At 42.9% G+C, this 17897-nt stretch overlaps 1 protein-coding gene across 2 annotated transcripts in view; it reads right to left on the bottom strand.

Moving 5' to 3' along the window:
• Nucleotides 1-17897, bottom strand: part of SLC12A7 (solute carrier family 12 member 7) — a 550671-nt gene that overhangs the window by 147823 nt on the left and 384951 nt on the right. For both annotated transcript variants that reach the window (XM_082257548.1, XM_082257549.1), the window contains exons 15-16: nucleotides 4050-4169; nucleotides 2045-2149 (exon numbers count right to left, since the gene is read on the bottom strand). In XM_082257548.1, the coding sequence (XP_082113674.1) occupies nucleotides 2045-2149; nucleotides 4050-4169 (225 nt within the window). The remainder of the gene's footprint in view (nucleotides 1-2044; nucleotides 2150-4049; nucleotides 4170-17897) is intronic.

The raw sequence follows: 17897 nt of genomic DNA, 5'->3' as shown, positions 1-17897 counted from the left end.
AAATTAAAAATGGTTCATATGTTTGCACTGTGCAATGCTCTTGTGCCATCAGGGTTATATGGGGTGTCATTTTAAATGAACGGCACCACAAATGATGTGTTAATGTGCACTGCAAAAACACGTGGTAAGGCACATTTTTTATTTCGCATTACTGCAATGCACATATGTAAAACCACCCATGACCACTTAAGGACCCAGACTTTTTTTCTGACTTTTGTTTACAAGTAAAAATCAATGTTTTTTGTTTTTTAGAACCCTCAAACCCTGGAGAATAAAATGGCGTTTGTTGCAATTTTTAAAGGCTTTTGCGCAGCCGTTTTTCAAACGCAAAAATTTTTTGGGGGAAAAAAAAAAAAAAAACTTTAAAAAAACATCATATATATCCCAATTTTTTTCTTTATTATGAACGAGGTTATGACGAGTAAATATATACTTGTCATGCTTTAAAATTGTGTAAAATTGTGTGTGCTCATGGAATGGCTCCAAGCTACGATCCATAGGCAACGCTTTAAACATTTCTTAAGGTTACCAGTTTAGAGTTACAGGAGGTCTAGTGCTAGAATTATTGCTCTTGCCCAGATGTTCAAGGTGATACCTCACATGTGTGGTGGAAACACTGTTTACATATGTGGGTGTGACCTACATATGCGCTCACTACCGTGTGCAAGCACGCAAGGATGCTTTAGGAAACTTTTTTTATTTTATTACATTTTTTAATTTTTATACTTTTGAAAAAATATGTTTTTCGAAACATCCCTTGCAATAACAATACAGCATGACGGGTCCTCTTTATGGAGAGATCTTGGTTCTAAAGGACCCCAAATTTCTCCTTTATCCTTAAAAGCAAAAGATTAAAAAAAAAAAAAAAATGTATCTTTTGCTTTAAGAAAAAAAAAAAAAAAATGTTTACATGGCCTGAGAACCAGAAGTGACGTCATGAGTTCGCTCCTGCCCTCCAAGGGCATAGAGAAGAGTGATGGCCATCTTGCCATTGCTTATCTCTATGGGATAAGATTACCGACGCCGAGATTGTTCTGGGGCAGACCGATCGATAACGTAAGCCCGGGAACCACCAGGAAGTGGGAGGGGGGGCACCTCTCCCACCGCTTCTAAAAGTGATCCCGCTAAGCCGCAGGGACCACTTTCATCTGAAACCCAGCCGCCTAAGGGAAAAGAAAATACTGGGGTTATGGCATAAAATTCCCAGTTATGCGGTAGGTAAGTTAAAGTGTATCTATAGCCAAAACTTTAAAATTAGCATTGGATAAAGTGGGGGAGAATGTGGGTTCCATTTGAGATAGCAAAAAAAAAAAAAAATCTGACAGGGGTTCTAACCTTTCCCTATTCTATCCAAAACTAAGAACAAAAAAAATGGTTATAGATACACTTTTAATTCTCTAAAAAGAGGAATTTAGCCTTCTTGCTAGCCAGCATGTTTGATAATACTGCATTAAACATCTTTCCTCAATTATATAATCTTCTCCTTTATACCTATCCTTCACCTTAATTAAACACAAATGTTTTAATAACCAACATACCCTTGATCCTGTTACTTCATCAATTCTTCTAAATACATCTATTTTTTTCACCTACAAGCAAAACCTCTAATACTGTTTAAGAGACGGAAGCAAATATGAGATACAACTAAAACATCTTCCAAAAAGGTCGATTCTGTTTACACCAATTACAAATAAAAAAAAGCATATGGCACTTAGAGTAATACACTTACACCGTATTCACATTGATCCGACTTGTCAGGCGACTTGTCAGCCTGACAAGTCGCGGTCCTCACGCTCCCACTGTGTAGTACAGGAGCCCTTCTAATAGGAGCGACACAAGTCGCTCCGACTTAGAAAAAGGGTCCTGTACTACTTCGGGGCGACCTGGAGGCGACTTGCATTGACTTCCATTATGTGAAGTCCGTGCAAGTCGCGCTGCATGCAACTTCACAGGTCGCCCCCTAAGTCGGAGCGACCTAATGTGAACGGAGGCTTAGTTTCAATTGCACAAATATCAACTGTACACAAATAATATAGGAACTTACCTCCAATTTTTAGTATGCGTTGTTCCATGTTCAACACGTAGCAATGCATAGCGAGCTGCATTTAAGGACAGTCCTCGTATTCCATCTCCCCATTCTTTTTCAGCACTAAATGTAGTGTATTTTAAACGTGGTTACTACCATTTCTTAGGGATGATAATAAGTAGATCTTTAATCATTAAATATGATGTTAAAGGGTTATTTATAAATGTTTACACACAGTCACACAACCTTCACCCAAGATACACACTTTCCAATTGAATTCACGTGGACAAATGTGTTAACCCTAGGTAAAATTGCATGAATACTGCATGAAAATATTTATAAATAGACCCATAAAAATTACAGTTCTCTTAATCGAGTATTACTTTAGTATTAAACCCTCAGTGTTTTTTAGCCTAAAACATTAAGCACAATATTATTAACATTCCCCAGTAAACTTTTTGTTAAAATTCCTACCCCAACCCTTGATGTTTACAACAAATTGCTGGCTCCTGGTCCCTTATTGCTGCTTCCCTGAGATTCTGGTCTTCAAAGGAAAGCATTAACAGTGGACAGTGCAGTTCTGAATTGGTCTGTAAGCTTGGAGGAGGGAGGAGTAGGGGAGTGCCTTGGCACCCTAGGCTATGGGGCTGTGTGTTTCTTATGATGCACACCGGGAAAGATTTACTAAAACTGGAGCACTCAGAATCTGGTGCAGCTGTGCATGGTAGCCAATCAGTTTCTAACTTCAGGTTGTCCAAAAAAGCTTTGACAATAAAACCTGGAAGCTGAATAGTTTTCATGCAGAGTTGCACATTCCAGTTTTAGTAAATCTTGCCAACAGTGTAAGGAGACATTGCTCCAGTACCTGCAAACAAGGGGGGCTCCCTAGGACACTGAAAGAGAAAGAAGCCACCATGAACAGAAAACCTGGGCAGGGGTCTTAGGTCAAACTTAAACAAGAACAAGGCAAGGATTAAAGGCTTACTCCACTTTTGTGGGAAGAAAAAAGTGCAAATAAAAAAAAAAATAGTATAGCATATACAATTTAGACGCAAGTCATTGTAATTGAATGTTAGTAAAAATTAAATTTCCTTATCAATCGGCAGCACTGTAATGTTCTGTAAAATGCAATACAATTTGGAAAACTGGAGTTGTTCTGTACACAGATGGTGTACTGAATGCCCCCAGATATGCATTTTCCTGCTTGTGTGATTGGCGTACTTCTTTCCCAGATGTCTTATTAGAACATTGCAAGTGCAGCAGCTGGTTGAAAATTATAAAACCACTCCCATTAGACTCACAAAGCACAGGGGCACAGAGGAACAAACAGTGATTTCTTCAGAATAATAAAAAGGTAGGAATCTGCAAAAAAGTTTGTTTAAATCCTTGCAACGTACATAAATCTCCCAGAAGGGAATGTTACGCTTTAAAGCGGAGTTCCGGCCACAAAAACATTTTTTACATAAAAATACCCCCCTAATCCTAAGCTATCGGCAATTACCCTAATACTAACCCCACATTACAGTACATTACAGTTATGGAATAAAGATAAATTCTTACCTTTAAAGTTGATTGCAGAGCACGGCCATCTCCGTTGTGGGCACCTGAAGCCACTGTGTCCCCCGCTGTGTCCTGCTGTAGATTGCGATCGGCAATCAGAGTAGCGGCCGGACATTCCCATTGCATCATATTAATTATCCAATTCTTTTTCAGGTTTTTTTTTTACTCTAACTGATGCTGCAAAGTTCATTTTTAGGGTGGAACTCCGCTTTAAATTAGCTGCTAACAGTGCTTTAAAAAAATGTAGGGTTCAAGATCACTTTAAAAGCATTAGACAACATGATATAGTCCTCTTACTTTTTAACAAAGCTTAACACTAATTGGTAAAATACCCGTAGCAAAATGTAATACATGTAAAAAGACATTCTTTGCTAGTATCTACATCACAAAGTAATATTTTTCAGAAAAATACTTTATATATTTCACTCACAGTAGAAAAGATTTCTTCTGATATCTGACTTACCCTCTATATTCAATATACTTATAAATGCATCCAGCAATCAGCATAGCAACTAATGCATAATACCAAGAGCAAATGAACATTAAAGCAAGGCATAAACTCATTCCCACAAATGAAAGAGTCCTAAAAAGAAAAAAAAAAAAAAAAGAGCCTGGTTAGGGAAATAGTTTTCATAACATATACACTGGAGTTCAAAATTAGCAATTAATGAAAACTTGATTTTTTCAGGAATAATGACCCAACATTTGATGGAATTTTTGTTGTGGTTATACCATCCTAATAAAAATTGGATGTTTATCTTACCGTAAAATCCTTTTCTCTGATGTTAATTTACAGACACAGTTTCAGAACCTTCTTGACCATTGGGTTGTACTGCCCCCTACAGGAGTAGGACGCCAGGCAGGAAAAAGCTTTACCACGCCTATCAGGCAGTCCCAGAAAAATAACCCAACTCAATAGAGGGGTCGGTGGCTGTGTTCATCAATGAACATCAGATAAAAGGATTTTATGGTAAGACAAAAATCCAATTTTCTCTTTCGTTCATTGACAGACACAGCTCCAGAATCTTCTTGACCATTGGGAAGTCCCAAAACAGTGTCAAACATGAGGGGTGGGAAAAAACACAGCAGAAAAAATTCCCAAAGGCTAAACCTAGCCAACCAGGTAACATGAAGCTCAACCAGGAACAACTGGAGCTCACCTGAAAACAATACACCCTCAAAGAGGACCAGGTCCTCTCAAACATCGGCCTGCAAAACTTTGCGGCCAAAAGCAGCATTCGCAGATGCCACAGATCTACTTTGTATAATTTTGTAATAGTGTGCACAGATGACCAAGTGGCCGCATTGCAAACCTGCACGACTGACGCATGATGGCTAAAGTCCAGGAGGCACTAAGCGCCCACGAAGAATGTGCCTTAACAGGGAAAGGAGACCATCGATTGAATAGGCCTTTCCTACCGTCTGTCTGATCCATCTGGAAATGGTTGTGGCAGATGCGGCCAACCCCTTTGCGAGGTCCATCCAAAAAGGACAAAAAGCGAGTCTGATTTCCTAAACGACTCAGTTGCCGCCAGGTACACCTTGATCGCCCCAACTACATCCAAAGAATGCAAGGCAATCTCCTTAGAATGCTTAGGCTTAGGACACAGGAAAGGCAACACAATGTCTTCATTCAGAAGGAAACCAGAGAACCTTAGGAAGGAACGACTGACAAGGGCGAAATACCACTATCTCTGTGAACCACCAAATAAGGTGAACGACAAGACAAAGCTGCAAGCTCGGACACCCTGCATGAGGAAGTAATCACTACCAAGAAGGCACTCTTCTGGGACAAAGTAAGCAGAGGAATCTTGCAAATATTTTCAAAAAGCGGATTCTGAAGAACCGACAATACCAAACTGAGGTCAGACAGAGGCAATGGAGACCGTACAGGTGGAGCCAAGTGGCGAACCCCTTGAACAAAGGTATGAACCAAGAAATGCGTAGCCAACGGACGTTGAAAGAAAACTGCCAAGGCCGAAACCTGGCCCTTGATGGTACCCAAGGCCAGGCGCTGTTCCACACCTCTTTGGAGGAATGCCAAAATTCGAGCCACCGAAAAGAAATGGGGAGAAACCCCCTGAGACTCACACCACGCTATAGACTACTTCCAGACGTGATGGTAAATCTTTCAAGAGATAGATTTTCTAGCCTCCACTAGCATGGGAATCACTGAGACAGACAACCCCCCCATCCTTCAGCACCTGGTTTTCAACAGAAAAGCCATGTAAAGCAGGATGGAAGATCGGCCCTTGGGCCAATAGGTCTTCCCTGAGAGGGAGTCGCCAAGGGACATCGGCGAACAGCCATACCAGATCCGCGTACGAAGACCAGCGAGGCCAGTCTGGGGCCACAAGGATGGCCGGAATTCCTTCTGCCTCGATCATTTGCAGAAGTCTTGGCAGAAGTTTGAGAGGGGGAAAGGCGTAAATCAGACGGTACTGCCCCAAGGAGCCACCAGTGCGTCTGTGGTGTCTGCTAGAGGATCCCAACACCTTGCCACGAATACCTGCACCTTCCTGTTGAGATGAGATGCCAGCAGGTACACCTCGGGAGTTCCCCACCGGAGACACAGCTGATAAAACACCTCCGGATGAAGTGACCATTCTCCTTGGTCCAAGGAGACCATTTCCACCCCTGGGATATGCACAGCAGAGAGCTGGAATGAACGTTCCACCCACCTTAGAATTCCGGCTACTTCTCAAGCCGCTAGGACACATTTTGTGCTTCCTTGGTAATTGACATATGTCACGGATGTGGCATTGTCCAATTGAATCCGTAACTGACACCCCTGAAGATGAACCATCCAATGGGCCAGACAAAGTCTGAACCCCCAAAGTTCCAGTACGTTGATTGGTAGTCTGGACTCCTCCAGAGTCCAAACCCCATGAGCACAGTCCGTGCCAAAAACACCTCCCCACCTGGACAGGCTGGCATCAGTGGTGACCACTGTCCAGTACAGGAGAAGAAAGTATTTACTCTGTCGAAGAGCCCGAGAGCGAATTCACCGGATCAGGGACCCTTTCTTAACCCGGCTCAACAGGATCACATTGTCTAGAGACTGTGGATTTTTGTCCCACTTGGCAAGAATCTCTCTTTTCAGAGATCTCGTATGGAACTGTGCAAACGAAACCGCAAACAGCACCTCCATACAAGTCCTAAGAGATGACCGCCTGTTAGAAAACAGGAGCTGAATCGCATCCTGCAACTTCTGGAGTTTTTCCCCCTGAAGAAACAGCCGGGCTGATAGTCCAGCTTGTTGGACGGAACCAGAGCGGATTTTTGTAAATTCAGTGTCCATCCGAACTGTTGTAAGGTTCTCACAGTAATATCCAAGTTGTCCCTCAAAGCAGTCGTAGATTGCTCGCAGAAGGAGATCGTCCTGTCACAGCAGCGCTAGCACCGGGCCAAAACTTTTGTGAACACCCGATGAGCTGAGGTGAGACCAAAGGGTAACGGCACAAATTCATAGTGCACCTCGCCCATGGCAAAACAAAGAAAACGCTGATGACTGACATATATTGTGATATGAAGCTAAGCATCCTTGATATCGAGAGAGGCCACAAAATCCCCTTGATGAAGGGATGCCACTACTGTGCGAATGGACTCCATCTGGAATTTTTGTCCCCGGTTCAAGGCCTTGAGGTTCAAAGCGGTTCAAGGCCTTGAGGTCCAGGATTGGACGAACTTTGCCTTCTTTCCTGGAAACTGTAAACAGGTTAAAATAAAACCCCTGAAAGCGTTCCGATTCTGGAACCGGTACAATGACCCCTTTTAAAAGTAAATCTTGCACCACCCCGAGGAGACCTTGCAGACAATCTGGGGACAGACGCAGGTTGGAAGGAAAAACCTTGCTGGAGAAGACCGAAACCCGATCTTGTAGCCAGACCGAATCAGCTCGTGAACCCACCTGTCTTAAATCCAGGAGGTCCACGGATCCGGAAAGAAACGACGACATCCCCCCACCCCAGATACGGATGAGGGCACCCCTTCAGGTAGAAGAACAATTGTCTGTGGGTCTAGAAGGACCTGCTCTTGGCTTACCAGACCAGGGCCTCTTGGAACCCCCTGAGGGGGTTCGAGCGGATTTAAAGCTCTTGTCCTGAGATCCTGAGGAACAAAAGGGGCGCTTGTGAGCCGGAAAGAAAAGGATCACGTTTGCAACGAGACTCCTTGCTCCTAGTAGCCTGCAGGAGAAGAGTACCCTTCCCCTCCCTGTAAGACCCTTAATGATCTCATCCATGGAAGCTCCGAACAGGCGATCTCCTACAAAGGGGAGATCAGACAGGACCTTCTTGGTGGCCTGGTCCATAGACAAGTATTTGAGCCATATCATGCGCCGAAGGATCACTGCTGTCATAGACACCCTGCAGACTAAGGGAGCCGCATCCAGAAAGCCATCACAAATAAACTGCAACCCCTGGACCAACTGGTCCGCAAGTTCCGCAAGGTTAGGGGGATCTGTTCCCCTTCCAGATCCTGGCGCAAAAGCTTTGCCCAATCCGTTAAGGTCTGGGATACCAAAGTTATGGTAAACACCGGTCGAAGGATCGAAACGGCCATGGTAAATAGGTGTCGGACCTGAAATTAAAATATTCCTGCGAGCAAATGAGTTTAAGCACTAACTATAAACTGCAGCAAGCACAGCGCTCTCTCATAAATGTGGGTTTAAATAAATAAATTAATAATGCCCCACAATTAAAGTGCTTCCAGTGTATATATACATAAATACATAAATAAATATCAAGTGCTAATCATATGGTATTGTATAAGAGTATATATAAATACTGTATCAAAGTGCTAAAATTATCAAAGTGCTAAAAAAACATGCAATTCAGTGACCATGAATCCAATGTGAATCGTAAATGCATAAAGTGCCAAAATTAATATAATAAGTCCAGATATTTTATACAAATAGGTAAACAATATATACTCAAAAGTGACAAAAGTGCTGTGAACGATCACCTCCGTGATCGAATAAATAGTCCACTTCAGAGTGAAAAAAGTGTATCAAAGCAGATCCTCCATGGTGAGTCGCACCTTCACCTCAAGCACCCTATGTGAATGGGTCTTCACCTTAACTCCAGTGACCCAGCAATTAAGCCCGGTCTAATGCGCAGTATACCCTTTCCGGGTTAGCTTTCTTGTGTCCGAGATGATCAATCGATCAATCCCCCCCCAGGGATCCTAATATGTATAGGTTCTGTATCGATTGATCGGTGTACCATAAAAAAAGAAGGATCTCCAATAGTGCTTATAGATTTCAAATTCCAATTTATTAATAATAAAATATGTACTCACATATCCAAGGTGCTATAGTGCACCAAACTTTAAAAGCATTCCACAATAATAAATAAACTGTGATGACAACGGGATCTGAATGGTCAGCCTCTCTGCTTGCTATCTCTCCTTTGAGTGTCTCAAGAGGAGAGCGTTTTTGCACCCACGGGGACTTACTACCAGCGATTCAGGTATAGAGCAGAGTGCTGCCAGCCGTGTGGCGATCAGAAGGAAAGAGAAAGTTCAGGAGTTAACACTAGACGCCCACCGCCTAACCACCGCCCCTTTAGGCTCCAAAAACATGGCTGCTGCTTTATCCATGGTAAACTACAAGAAAATGGCTGCCGGACTACACAAATATGGCCGACGACATATACTGAAAATGGCGGCTCCACGCATCGCCCGGGACACCCAGGAATGATTGTACAGTAAGGATGGGCCCTGGCAGGAGCCCCCACCAGGACTAGCCACCCTCAAAACTGCATGTTTGCCAGCCGGTGGCACGCTCCCCCCCCCTGGCCCCCATCGCCCACTCGACACCCCCAAACTGTATGCCCCCCCCAGGGGGGAGAGGGGGGAGCTAGGTGTGGGTGAATGGGGGGTGGTCCACAGGGTCCCCGATAAATAGGGGGAATACTATGTGGGAAGGAGGAGAACCCGGGGGTCCAACCGTCTCGGGGGGGGGGGGGTCCACGTCCACCCCTAAAGGCCACCAGGGGAGACTATTTACCACACCATGGAACAGGGTTGGCACCACTCCAGGCAGCCCACCGCACCATTGGAATGGGGGTGTTGCAGGTCAGAGGCTAGCTGCGACTCAGGCCGTGACCAGGTCGTGTGCGTTTAACTCACCAGCAAGCCGCCGTCCAGTGAGGCTATGTGGCGGCCGACCTAGCACGGAGCTGAGGCCTGCGTGTGCTCGCTGGCTGGATTGGGAGACCATAAGGATCTAGAATATCCAGTCCGGCAGTTGATTGTAGTTCTCAGAGGAACAGAAAATAATAAAAGGAAAAAATTCCATTTAAAAAGGAAAACAATCAGAGATCCCAGCAAGCAACTAGGTCCTTACTCCTAACTAGGCAGAAAAAAATGTAATGCCTATAGCAAGAAGTGGGAGTATACCCCCTGGGACTGCCCCATAGGCGTGGTAAAAATTTTTCCTGCCGTGTGCCTAGTGTCCTATTCCTGTAGGGGGCAGCATAACCCAATGGTTAAAAAAATTCTGGAGCTGTGTCCGTCGATGGAACGAAAGAGAAACAGTGTTTTTCAAAATAACTAAGGCACTTAACACTTAAAAAAAAAAATAAAAAAAATAAAAAAAACATTAATTTTATAGAAAACACAATGATCAGAATTAGAGAACAGCAATGACTGTAGCACGGAGAATGATTACAACAATCAACAATTAGTAGGAAGTGTACAGGGGCTTGCTTTGAATGACTTCAGGGGCAATAGGACATCACTAGTCTCTCACACTGCTCTGGTGTGATTTTGTTCCCCTCTTCTTCCAGTCTCTTCCACAGTTCAGTGACTGTAGGGGGTGTCTTGGCTATAACGGTCGCCAAGGATTTTACAAAGGTTTTCTATTGGGTTTAGATTAGGACTCTGGGCTGGCCATTTTATATTTTCAATGTTTTCAGCTTCAAGGAACTGCTGTACCCATTTTGCTGTGTGACAGGGGGGCATTGTCATGCATTAAAATTGCTGGCTGATGAATGCAGGGAAGGTATTGCGTGTGGTCGAAGAAGATTCTTATAAACATTTGCATTCACTCTGCCATGTTAGCTGTATAAGAGGCCCAACTCCTGCTGCAGAAAACACCCCCCAAACCATGACGCTTCCTCCTCCACCTTTCACGGACTTCTTTACACACTTTGGGGTCAGTCTTTCCACAAATTGAGGACAATGTTTCCCATCTTACCCAAATAAATGAAACTTGCTTTCATCACTAAAGTGAACTTTGGACCAGTTCCGCTCTGTCCACACAACATGCTCCTCAACAAAGGTTAGTCTAGCGCAGTGTTTCTCAACTAACTAACTAACAGGCCAGATTTTAAGTATTACCTTGCGGAGATGCAGACTAGAATACTACAATCACTGAGCAGCAAATGATATCACCTGTGATGTATTTCAGTTATCTTGCAAACCTGGCCTGTTAGTATGCCCTGAGGATCAGAGTTGAGAAACACTGGTCTAGCCTTTTGATTCTTTCTGCTAATGAGAGGTTTGGTCACTGCGGAGTGGGCTTCCAGTCCAAATTCTCTTAAAACAGGGAGACACTGTATGACGAGACAGATCCTTATTCTGTTCAGTGCTGAACTGGCGAGCAATCGCAGCTACAGTGTTGAACCGATTGCCAATTGAGATTCTCTACATTATCCTTTGCTCTCTTGCATTTGTCTTTCGTGGACAACCATCCTTCTTGGGGGACTTGAATGAGTTTGTGACGCTGTAAAGATGCAATAATCTAGAAATCACAGATCTGGAATGAGAAACCTCTTGCTATGGTTGAAAGGTTCATCCCTTTGGCCTTCATCTGGACAACCTGCTGTCGGAAGGTTTCAGTCACTTTAGAAAGGTTTACCATCTTCAAAAGTCAGTGAAAACTAGAAAGTTAGGCTACCAGTTAAATAGGGTTTGTCAGAGAATTAAAGAAATTAGTACAAGGTGTCAGATTAGGCACCAATGACTGGGAGGTATCTGAAAGTTCTTCAATTTTAATCAATGTTCTTTTTCAAATCTATTTGAATTTTTTTATTCTGTGCTTAAAAATATATGTAATTCATTAACTATGCTTAACCACTTAAGCCCCGGAAGATTTTACCCCCTTCCTGACCAGGGCCTATTTTGTGATTCGGCACTGCGTGACTTTAACGGACAATTGCGCGGTCATGCAACGCTGTACCCAAACGAATTTGACGTCCTTTTTTTTCCCACAAACAGAGCTTTCTTTTGGTGGTATTTGATCACCTGTGCGATTTTTTGATCATGCGCTATAAACAAAAAAACGCGACAATTTGAAAAAATAACAATATTTTTCACATTTTTTTTATATGAAATTCCCCCCCAAAAAAATGTAAAAATCAAAATTTTTAACATTTTAGGCCAATTTGTTTTCTGCTACATATGTCTGGTAAAAAAAAAAAAAAAAAATCGCAAAAAGCGTATTTTGATTGGTTTGCGCAAAAGTTATTGTGTTTACTAACTAAGGGAAAGATTTTTGTCATTTTTATTGGTTTTTTTTTTAACGAGTAATGGCGGCGATCTGCAATTTTTTTTGCGGGACTGCGACATTGCGGCGGACAGTTCGGACCCTTGACTGACATTTTTTACACTTTTGGGGTTACCAGTGACATTACTACAGTAATCAGTGCTATACATATGCACTGTTACTGTAAAAATGACACTGGCAGGGAAGGGGTTAACTTTATTGGAGAGGGAGGGGTTAAGTGTGTCACTAGGGGCGGGATTCTAACTGATTGGATGTGGCTGTGTGTGTAACAGCAGAGATCAACGGTCCTACATAGCAGGACCGTATGATCTGTGCTGTTACACAGGGGAGATTGACAGGCGGCTTTGTTTACATTAGCCTCCTGCCTTTCTCCCGGTGTAACCGACGATCGCGAGTGAGGTCCATGAGCGAGCGGGAGCGCGCCTCCGGCGGCGCGCGCTCGCTCCCTAGAGCCTCACAGGCAAGCGACGTAGTACTACGTCACTTTGACTGTGAGGGGCTGACCGCCGCAGTAAATAGTCGTGCGGCGGTCGGCAAGCGGTTAACAAAACTGCTCTTTTATTCCCGTTTAGATCATTTCAAATGGGGCTAAGCAGTGACCTTGAAATTTAGGAAAATAGAATTTTTGCAAGAACTTACCGTAAAATTATTTTCTCTGAGTCCTCTGACAGACGCAGCCTCTTCCAAGTTTCATCACTATTGGGTAATGGCGCCCTCTGCAGGAGCAGGCTAGGTAGTGAAACTTCATTAAAAACTTTAACTAGACACACCTTAGGGGCTGTCCCTCTAGACATTACCATCAGACACTTACTTAGAGCTTACTAATCAGTTTCGTAGCAAGCAGTACAAGAAGACAAACAACCCCAAAATAAAGGGACAGGGGCTGCAGGATTGTCCCAGGGACACGGGGGTAGCATCACTCACCATACCATGGCCTGCAGGCTCCGCTCCGATATGGTTCATCTCCCACCCTGAGTGGGGGTGCCGCCAGCCAAGAGGGGACGCTGCAACACAGGGCGATCCAGGGTTGATGTGTCCCGGCGAAAAAAATATTCTCGCAGGCTCATCCCCATCCGTCAGGGCACCGTTGAGGCGAGACCTGGGCAGACCACAACTTGCGCACGCTCGTAGGCCAGGCTGGGGTACCATAAGGTTCTATATTATCCAGTGCGAAGCCCAGCCCGGCTGTCACTTGTAGTTCTCCAGGAGGATCCCCCTGACTAGCTAGCGATAGTGAGGAAAATAAAAGAAACATTTTTCAAATGAAAATAAAAAACTGAGACTGGAGTCCCAGCAGGGTATCCTAGGTCCTACTCCTGAGCTAGGCAGCAAGTAACTGATTAGTAAGCTCTAAGTGTCTGAGGGTAATGTCTACAGGGACAGCCCCTAAGGTGTGTCTAGTTAAAGCTTTTTAATGAAGTTTCACTACCTAGCCTGCTCCTGCAGAGGGCGCCATTACCCCCAATAGTGATGAAACTTGGAAGAGGCTGTGTCTGTCAGAGGACGTAAGAGAAATTGTAGGTTGTCCTCTAATTTTGTTCTCCAATATGTATGTATATTTATACATACATTAGTATATATTGAAGCACATTCATCCCAGTGTGATAAGCATTCTACTTGGGAGCACAACCTGCGTGTACTCCAGTAGACGAACTTGTGCTGACACCCCCCCCTGCACAGCGAAGATCTGAAAATGACTTTCCCTACTGACCCCCCTCACCAACAAAGTGTCTCCACCCTCAGCTCTCTTTTCTGCAGCTGAGAACAGAGGTCATGTAATCGCCCAAAAAAAAAAAAAAAAACGTATTCATAATTTGTATATTTACTGTGTACATTTATATATACAGTATGCATTTATTGGTTTAACTACAGCCTGAATTCCAAAGCAGTTGGGATGCTGTGTGAAATCTAAATAAAAACATAATGCAACGATTAGCAAATCTCATAAACCTATATTTTATTCACAATAGAAAAACACATCAAAATGTTTAAACCGAGAAAATGTACCATTGTAAGAAAAAAAAAGATAAAAGGCAGTTTTGACAGTGATCACGGAAACATGTCAGGGAAAAAAAAAAGGACAGGGCAACAAAAAGCTGGCAAAGTAAGTGGTACTAAAAAGAAAGGGCTAGAAGAACATTTTGCAACTAATTAGCTTTATTGGCAACAGGATAGCAACATGATTATGTATAAAAAGAACATCTTAGAGAGTCAGCGTCTCAAAAGTAAAGATGGGCAGAGGTTCACCAATCTGTAAAAAGCGGTGCCTAAAAAAATGTTGAACAATCTCAGAATAATGTTCCTCAACATAAAATTGTGAAGACTTTAAATAGATTATCTTCTATAGTACATAATATCATCAAAAGATTCTAAGAATCTGTAGAAATCTCTCTGCTCAAGGGACAAGGTTGAAACGCAATATTGAATGCCTGTCATTTTCAGACCCTCAGATGAAACTGCATTAAAAAGCAGGCATGATTCTGTTATGGTCATCACTACATGGCTCAGGAACACTTCCAAAAATCACTGTCTGTAAACGCAGCTTGCCACGCCCCCCAAAAATGCAAGGTAAAGCTCCATCATGCAAAGAAGAAGCCATATATGATACATGTGCTGCACAGTAAGGTGCAATTGGTAGCTCAGTCCCATAATCAATTGAAAACAAAAGAACAAAAAGTAAAATGGCCCAGGAACTTTGAAGAGAGAAACCGCAGACCACAGGGTATATATAAAAACACAAAATAATTTTATTAATACAATACAGTCATATTGACATACATTAAAAGCACAAACGTCATTAAGAAATATTCAAGCAGGTACAATAATAAAATAATAGAGCAACCAAAAAGACTCAGTGGCTAATCAGTTACTGCGATGTGTGCTAAAATCCTCTACTCGTTTCGCGAGCAATACTCGCTTCATCAGGAGGTGCACAGGAACAAATCTATAGATAACAAATGTATTAATACAAAGAGGAGAAAAAAAAAGGCTAAAATCCAGACTTACATCAGGAAGGAGGATATCTCTGTGTATTGTCCTAGGTGTGAGTTAAATTTTAAAGAGATCCCAACTTCAAGTCATATCGAGTGTTAATGGCTGGAATGCCGGACAAGGAGAGTCATAGGTCACTTCATTTCCCTCCCAGGATTTGAGGAGGGGAGGGGGAAACCATCTGACTCCACTTAGCAAGTAGAAAACAGTCCTCACTACAGAGCAGTGGAAATTGGTATCACTCCTGGAATTAAAAGTGAATATATGTGACATATGGGCGTGACTAAGTATATGCCTTTAGCAAAATAGGGAAAAGGAATTGCAACCATAAAGTAAGAAATCCAGTGCTACGTGAAATAGTGGGGAAGGAACAGTCCAAGAAGGGGTGCAATGGTGAACTAGTAAGCCAAAGGGCTATACGAGTAAAAACACATGTATAAAAATGTATAGAGAAAAAGAAAGGATATGTAAAGCATCCATGGAAGTAAAATCTGGTGTTTTCTTTTCTTTTTCTCTATACATTTTTATACATGTGTTTTTACTCATATAGCCCTTTGGCTTACTAGTTCACCATTGTACCCCTTCTTGGACTTTCCTAGGATTTTAGAACACATATCGCAGTACCTGATAGCCACTGAGTCTTTTCGGTTGCTCCATTATTTTATTATTGTACCTGCTTGAATTTTTCATAATGATGTTTGTGCTTTCAATATAGGTCAATATGACTGTATTGGTTTAATAAAAATGATTTTATGTATTTTTATATATACCCTGTGGTCTGAGGTTTCTCTCTTCAAAGTCCCTTGGGCCAATTTCCTTTTGTTTTCAAGAAGCCATTAATGAACATGATTCAGAGATGACATCTTCTCTGGGTTATAGCTCATTTTAAGTGGTCTGTTGCAATCCGGAAATCTGTTCTGTGGTTAGATGAATCGAAATTTGACATTTTTTTGGCAACCATGGGCACCACATCTTCTGGACTAAAGAGGAAAGGAACCTTCTGGGTTATCAGCACTCAGTTTAAAAGCCCGCATCTCTGATGGTATGGGGGTGCACTGCTGCAAACGGAATAGGTAGCTTGCACATCTGGAAAAGCACGATCAGTGCAGAAAGATCTATCCAGTTTTATACTCCTATCTAGACAATGTTTTTTTTTTTCAGGAGAAGGCCTTGCATATTTCAGCAGGACAATGCAAAACTGCCATACTGCATCTTCAACAGCAGCATGGCTTCGTAGTAGAGGAGTCGAGGTGCGGCCTGCTTGCAGTTGATAACTATCACCAATTGAAAATATTTTGGCACATTTTGAATCGAAAACTACAAGGAAGAACAAGCAGTGTTGGAGCAGTTAGAATCCTATATCAGGCAAGAATGGAACATTGCTCTCCCAAAACTCCAGCAACTGGTCTCCTCAGTTCCCAGATGTTTACAGAGTGTTGTTAAAAGAAGAGGGTACGCTACACTGTAGTAAACATGGCCCTGTCCATACTTTTTTAGGATGTCTTGCTGCTATTAATTTGAAAAAAATAAATAAATAAATAACTACTTCCACCCCCCCCCCCCCCCTAAAATGGTACATTTTCTCAGTTTAAACATTTTCCTTATTCTATTGTGAATAAAAATTGGATTTTTGACTTAACGTAAAATCTATTTCTCTGATGGTCATTGACAGACACAGCTTCTGATTCTTCTTAACCATTGGGTTATACTGCCCCCTACAGGAGTAGGACACTAGGCAGAAAAAAGCTTGACTACACCTATGGGCAGTCCCAGGAGGGGGTATACACCCACTTTCAGCTATAGGCACTCAGTTTTGTTACAAGCAGTGTCAGAAGAAAGCCAACTCCACAGAGGGGCGGGTGCTGTATCCGTCAATGAACATCAGAGAAATGGATTTTACGGTAAGTCAAAAATTCCATTTTCTCTTTCGTTCATTGACGGACACAGCTCCTAATTCTTCTTAACCATTGGGACCTCCTAAAGCAGTGGGAAAACATCAGAAAAAAATTCCCAAGGCTAACCATAGTCAACAAGGTAACAGACCTCAACGATAAACAACTGGAGCTCATATGAAAAACAATACACCTTCAAAGAGGACCAGGTCATCTAAAAAGCAGCCAGCAAAACCTTGCGGCCAAAAGAAGCATCCGCAAATGCCAACACAAGCACTTTACAAAAAACTTTGTAAAAGTGTGCACCAACAACCAGGCGCCAACTTTGCAAACCTGCGTCACTTACGCTTGAAGACAGAAAGCCCAGGAGACACTAAGCGCCCTAGTAGAGTGCGCCTAAACAGGCAAAGGATCCCTGATGCAATAGGCCTGAACCACCGTCTGATCCATCTGGAAATGGTCGCAGAAGAAGCGGACAGACCTTTGGGAGGTCCATCCATGAGCACAAATAGAGAGTCTGACTTCCTAAAAGACTCCATAGCTGCCAGGTACACCCTAATTGCCTGGACTACATCCAAGACATGCAAGGCATATTCCTTCAGATGATTAGATCTGGGACACAGGGAAGGTAACACAATATCTGCATTCAAATAACAGTCAGAGACCACCATATGAAGGAATGACGGACAGAGGCAAAGCACCACCCAATCCTTGTGAATCACCATAAAGTGAATGACAGGATAACGCCGTCAGTTCTGACACCCTGCATGCAGAGGTGATAGCCAGCAAAGAAGGCCACTTACTGGGGCAGCGTAAGCAGGGAAACTCCCGAATATTTTAAAAGAGAAGATTCAGTAGAGCTAATAGCACCACATTAGGATTCCAGGGCTGCAACAGAGTCCACACTTAAGGAATC

This window comes from Pelophylax lessonae, assembly GCF_965119305.1.
Source record: "Pelophylax lessonae genome assembly, chromosome: 5".
NCBI classification, from domain to species: domain Eukaryota; kingdom Metazoa; phylum Chordata; class Amphibia; order Anura; family Ranidae; genus Pelophylax; species Pelophylax lessonae.
The sequence above is the reverse complement of the archived record's forward strand: the minus strand, read 5'-3'. Positions and strand labels throughout refer to the sequence as shown.